At 41.3% G+C, this 6,424-nt stretch overlaps 1 protein-coding gene across 1 annotated transcript; it reads right to left on the bottom strand.

Annotated features, from left to right (window-relative positions):
• Positions 1–386: 386 nt before the first annotated feature.
• LOC121171564 (T-cell surface glycoprotein CD1a-like) lies at positions 387–3,459 on the bottom strand. Its single transcript, XM_041003291.1, has 6 exons — positions 3,399–3,459; positions 2,729–2,995; positions 1,774–2,052; positions 1,382–1,660; positions 595–685; positions 387–423 (listed from the first exon to the last, which is right to left on the bottom strand). The coding sequence occupies exons 1-6, from the start codon at positions 3,457–3,459 to the stop codon at positions 387–389; spliced, it is 1,014 nt and encodes a 337-aa protein (XP_040859225.1).
• Between the last annotated feature and the right edge of the window lie 2,965 nt (positions 3,460–6,424).

Consider the following 6,424-nt stretch of genomic DNA (forward strand, 5'->3'; position numbering starts at 1 on the left):
AAATACATTAAATAGTGATAGGGATCAGGGAGTTACCAGGCAACATGAAGTAGTTGTCACAAATGTTCAGACCAGGGAAGGAATCTTTCCAACTTCTGGGTCAGAGAGGGCCCCTTGAGGAAGTGACAGCTGAAATGGGCCTAATGATCCAGAAGTAACTGAAAAGGGAAAAGTGACTTGGAGCCCATTCCATTGAAATTTTAAAAATCATATTTTGAAACAGCATAAGTCAAAATAGCAACATATGAAACATTAAGCTTATCTGTAACCAGCACCTGATCATTGAACATAAGCAACAGCAGAAGTCATGTACAAAAGATTCGAAGATATCATCACCATATCACCTCCAGTTATTCCCTGTGCCTTTGGGCTGCTGAGTTCTCATTTCAAAGCAGAAGATTGTGTGGAGGGCCATGGTGTATCCTGAAATGAAGCATTGAGAGCCAAAATGGAAGTCATTCAGCACAGGGTGGAGGTGAGAATGGAGAATAAGGAATGAGGGCTCTGAGAAGGAGAACCTAGGAGATAGCTTTGTAAAGAGGAATCTAAGTTAGGAAACAGAGAAAGTAGGAGAAATAGACATAGAAGACTCACCATAGCTTTCTTAACCAAAACACAAGGCCAGCCAGAAGAGCCAGGACCAGTATCACTGCCAGAACAATGAAGCCAGTGGAATTTTGACGTTCTGTAAAGGTGGACAAAACCAGAGATGTTATTTCAAATTCATTCCTTGCTGTGCCCATCCACCTCCTGAGTTAATATGATCAACTGTGTTTAGCTCAGTTGAAAGCCTACATTCATCATTCTCCTTCTGTCTTCTTTCTGACTTTATCTTTCTTCAAAGATGAAAGCTTCACCTAATTCCTACAGGTCCCCAATTTTCTCTTTACATATGTGTGTGTGTACATGTATATGAATATACACACATATATACATAATTATATATATAATTTTGAAAGGAAAACTGTTGGAGAATCAGGGAGAGACAAAGAGAAAAAAATAGAGAGAGACATATTAGGGAGTCTTCCTTTCATGCTCACTCTCCAAATGTCATCAACATCCAGGACTAGGACAGACCAAAATCATGACCAACAACAACAACCATGTCACACACGGACAGTAGAGACATCAGCACTGGGACTGTCACCCACTGCCTTTCCAGACACCATAGCAAGATGCCATATCAGAAGCAGAACAGTCAGGACTCAAGCTGACACTGCACTATGGCCCCTCGTATTCACTTGCATTCCTTGGATTATCTACTTTTACTAATATTGAGCCTGAAATCATAAAAATCACTCATGTTTCATCTGTCCCCTCCCACAAAGTGTTTGAAAGCCAACTCCTCCTCTTTCCAGCTCGGGAACCCACTCTTCCTCACCCCAGTGGAGGATGATGTCCTGGTCTCCCAGACTGCTGTGCTGCACTCGACAGGACAGGCCAGCCGCCTCTCCAGCTGTCACTTCCACGGTTACTCGGACATACCACGTGCCATCAGCATTGGGCAGGACATCACTTCGCTCAGTGCCAGGCTGCTCCTGGTTACCCCGCATCCAAGTCACCAGCACAGGCTTTGGGTAGAAACCAGACACACGGCAGACCAGCAGCAGATGACCAGGACCAGGACTGGGGCCACTGGACAGCCAGGCTTCTGGCTTCACTGCAGAAAACAGGAAAAATGTTCACACAAACTCCCCACCATATCCTCATCTCAGGTTAGAGAAACACATATTCTACACTTCTCCATTTTTGCCAGGTGGGTTCACCACTTACACTGTCGCTGGAGATCTTCCTTGCCTGCTTCAAGAAGTCCCAAAGCAAAACGTGGACAGGTGTCACTGATGAATTTGTGTACTGCTTCCATGAAACTTTCATAAAGGTTAAGTAGTCTGGAGGCAATCTGTGCCCTACTTCCACCCTGTGGAGATGGCATCCACGAATTGTTCTCCAAGCTCAGCAAATCAGTTCCTTGATAAGCTACCCGGTGAAAGCCCACTGAGGTCTCCTCAGGCTGCAGCTCACAGCCTATTGTCACTTGGACCTCAAAAGGGTCTGGGAAGAGAAGAAATAATTAGAGAAATAAAGAAGAAAAAATACTAAAATGAAATAAAAACAACATGTGATAGAAGTAAAAGTGAAATGTTTGGAAGGTCTGATTAAATAGGACAAAGTTTGTTTTGATCCAGAGTCAGAGAAAGAGGAATTACTAAGAGTAAGAGGGGAAGAAGAGAAGAATGTCATGAGCAATTGGTAAAAAATTGACTTAAGATGATGTAATATGTACATAAAGGGAAACTTTATGTGAAAGAGTTGAAAATATCAATCCAATATGAGTGCAATATGATAGATGACAATGATTGTATAGCCAGAAAGGGCTGAAAAGTCTGAAATGGAGAGAAAAAAAAAACACTTTAAGAAGTCATGAAAGAGAGAAGAAGCTATGTGCATGTGGTTGGAACTAAAGGAAGGGGCGAATAAGGACCACTCCAAAGGAAGATAATACAGTTCTGCTGTTAACGGGAAAAGAGATCATAAATAATGCCAAATTTTATCTTTTTGGAGAATCAATATCCAGAAAAAAGTGCTACCCAAAATTATGGGGTTTCAGTTTTGTTCTAGGAATAGTGAAAGAATTATAGACAGACAATCTATTTAATAGATGTAAAAGAAGTTATTCGCATAGCCATCCATCCACCTCCTCAATCATCACTGAAGAAACAGAACTCACACTCAAAGTGTAATATATTGACATTCTTCTTAATTTCTTCAGTAGATGTAACAAAGCTGAAATGGACAAGTCTTTCCAAGTCCTCAAGCTCCTTGTTACTGAAATTACCCCTGGACCAAGGTTGCAGAAATTCAATGGTTCTAGAGTTCTTCTCCCAACGATGAGTCTCCAACTCATCCATCCAGGCTGAGCAAAGACTCTGCACCAAGGAATGGTTATAAAATGAATCGATTACAATAGCTTGGAAGGAGATAGGCCTCTCAAATCCTGTGGAAAGAAACAGAATTGGAAAAAGTCATTGTGACAGAACTGGAAAGGAAACGTGCCTGTATGGGGAGCTCTAAATCTAGAGGGAAAAGAGAAAAATCTTAGTTATTTCAGCAGATATTTGCATTCCTTGGGTTCCCTGACTTAATCTGTATGCTTTAGAAAGGCACAGGAAACTAGAGGAAGGAATACTTACAATGCAAGAAGTACCAGGTACATACTGAGGACACAATTATATACCCTGCAAAGAAGCACACACATCCAACACACATAGCACATACACTGAACAACACACAAGCGGGCACACAAACACACTAGCATGCACACTGAGAGACACACACACACATACACACATACATTAAACGACTTCCACCCAACAGGGCAGTTGTTACAGATCTCTTACCATCTGTGTTGTCTCCACCTAGAAAGAGAGCAACTAGAAATCCAAGTACCAGAAATGCCATTTCAATTGCAGGTGCTATTTCTCTGTTTTAAAAATGTGACTCTTTGATTTCCCTACTGAACAAACCTGCCCCACAGTATCTCTCATCTGATCTTCTCCAGTTAACGGACACAGCTCCACTGTCTGCCACAGGGAACATGTGTTCATTCCCCAAACCCTCAGCCTCCTACTCAGGCTCTCATTTCCCCTTTGGTTCTGCCTCCAGTCTTTCGGCCTTTCAGCTTCTCTGCTTGTCACAAATTACCATGCTGCTCAATGCCCCACTGTGGAACAAGTCTTCTAAATTACCACCAAGTTCACGATTTTCAGAGAAGACCCCGTGATCACTGATATCACAGGAACACTGAAACCTTCTGAGAATCTTTCTTCAGTTTGACATGCTTTGACACATATTCACTCAAACGGTCCCCTAGCACCTGCCAGGGACCCAGCATCCTGGTATGCTTATGAACATAAAGTATTTGTCAACACATTCACTCTATCTGAGGAGTTTTACCCTACCTAGGCACAAAAACTCACCAACAACTGTAGCTGTAGACTTCTTATCAGAATAATGTGCAACACATCTGGGTAAAAACAATTCTGCTTAACACACTGTTTCCTAAGTTCATGTGCATCTCCTGAGTCTCTCACGTAGACATTTAGCTTGGAATATTAGTTCCAATCTGCTGGGAAGTGGTAAGGTATTAGAAAACTTGTAGAATGAATGAAAGTAGTCAGTGCACATGCCTAATTTGTTTCTCTTAATTAAAGAAGAGACCTTCAACATAAAACGTTTTAAGGATGTGATAAAATTTACTCATAATCCTGTATAATTCAGAATGTCATAATGTTTAGGATAGAAGCTTGTTTTCTTGGCTGCTTTGCCATGTCCATCAATCTCCAGGTCCCCCTTTTCCGTCAGCCTGTCCTCTACTATTTTCTGCAATGTGCCCTCTGTGCTTCACTCTGGCTAATAATTCCCTATTAAATGTGTCCTTACCCTATTCTACCACCTTGATTCTCCCAGAAGAAACCAAACTTTTTTAAAGTTAGTGCTAAAAAAAAGAAAGCTGAAGAGAAGTTTATATTCATATCTGTAATTTTTTTAAAATCTCAACACTAAAAATTCTCACTTGTCTTTAATTAATCATAGACTTTATATGTTACAATAATACTTTCACCAAAAACTCAAGGAAATACAGATTCCTCTAAGGATAAATGTGAGACAAGGTTTTGCTTACTTAGAATAGATTATACTCTTGCCAGAAAGAATTAAGTCAAAATGTTGAAAATGCTGCAATTATTGCTTAGAAGACAGGAAAGCTCATATGAAACTCTATTCCCTAGCTCTCACCAGAAGTTCTTGAAATTTTGGTGCCATGGACGAAGACTAGATAAATTTTCTCTCTCTCAATTTGGTTCTGTGTAAAACTGATGCTTCCAGAGCCTGCCATCTTACCAAAATTAGTGAAGAATGTTTCAAGAAAGAGCAAGAAGTCTTAATAGAATGAGGACTCATTAAGACAGATGGGGAAAGATTAACCAATGCGGGCATAGCACAATAGCTCACCTGGAAAGAGCCAGGATCCCATATAGGCACCAGTTCATGCGATAGTGGCCCCGCTTCCCATCCAGCTCCCAGCTTGTGGCCTGGGAAAGCAGTCAAGGACAGCCCAAAGCTTTGGACCCTGTGCCTACATGGGAGACACAGAAAAGGCTCCTTGCTCTGGGTTTTGGATGATCTCTGCTCTGGCTGTTGTGGACATTTGGTGAATGAATCAGCTGGTGGAAAAAATTTCTCTCTGTCTCTCCTTCTCTTTCTAAATATGATTTTAAAATAAAATAAATAAAATTTAAAAAATATTAGCCAGGGTAAAACAGAGATTGCTATAACCCAGGGAAAAAATAGGAGAAAGCAGGTTAATGGTAGAGGGAGACATAGATACCCGTGGACATGGGGGAGCAACAGAGACAGCAGAGAAGCACTAAATTGAACCCCTACAGCAATTTGAGCTCAGCTGTCAGCCAGCAAAGGGTAGGTATGAGAGGTTCCTGGGAACAGATGAGGTGATTCTGACCACAGAATTGTGAGTCCTGCAGAAATTTCTTTAATCTGATCATGAGCAGAAGCAGAATAGCAGTGCCATACTGAGCAAGTGTGGGAACAAGATGGATTTCACAGTCCACACCATCACCAGTGCAAAACACCAGAGAAAAGACAGCAGTGAGCTGCTCATGCAGAAGCCAGAGGCAAACTCACTTCTGGCTCAAAGTATAGCATTTGTCTCACCACGACAAATAATGTCAAAGTGGTGTCCCAAGATTTCTAGCCAAAAGAGGTTTGGGTTGTTCCCAGACCTATAGCAACAGGCTCTAAGAAGAAGAGGAAAGCAGAAAAAAATCTCTGCAATGATGTCTCCAAACATAGCCACTTCACTTACTGAAATAGGTGCAGTGAATAGCAGATGCATATGCAGATGCACATGGAGGATTGTGCAGTCCATTGGAGTCTCCAGAAGATATCTGGTACCTTATCAGAGGAGGCAGAATAAATTGGTCCAGTACCTCAGAGAAGCTTCGCAGCAAATTTCTGGGTGAATTTGGACTCTGGTTTGGATTGTATCTGCCAATGGACGTTGGAAGGATTTCCTTATCCTTGGATCTGCAAGAGCAACAGTATCTCAGAACTATCAAAACAACAGGAACAAAACCCTCAGAGAATACTCCGTTTCGAGGACCAATGCTAAGTAAATGGGTATATAAATACACATGTATATACACAGATGCTCATGGATGCTGCAGTATGCATCTCAGCTCTAGAATGAAAGAAGGATTCCCAATGAAACATTTAAATATACTTTAACAACATATACTAAATTTTTTTTACCATTGCCTATACCAACAATGCCAGGGTACACTTAAACAGCAGAACGTTGGGCTTGTGACTGCTGCTAAAGGACTATACTATTGCAATAATATGGTGG

The sequence above is a fragment of the Ochotona curzoniae genome, unplaced genomic scaffold (assembly GCF_017591425.1).
Source record: "Ochotona curzoniae isolate NIBS_2020 unplaced genomic scaffold, NIBS_Ocur_1.0 scaffold_2683, whole genome shotgun sequence".
NCBI lineage: Eukaryota > Metazoa > Chordata > Mammalia > Lagomorpha > Ochotonidae > Ochotona > Ochotona curzoniae.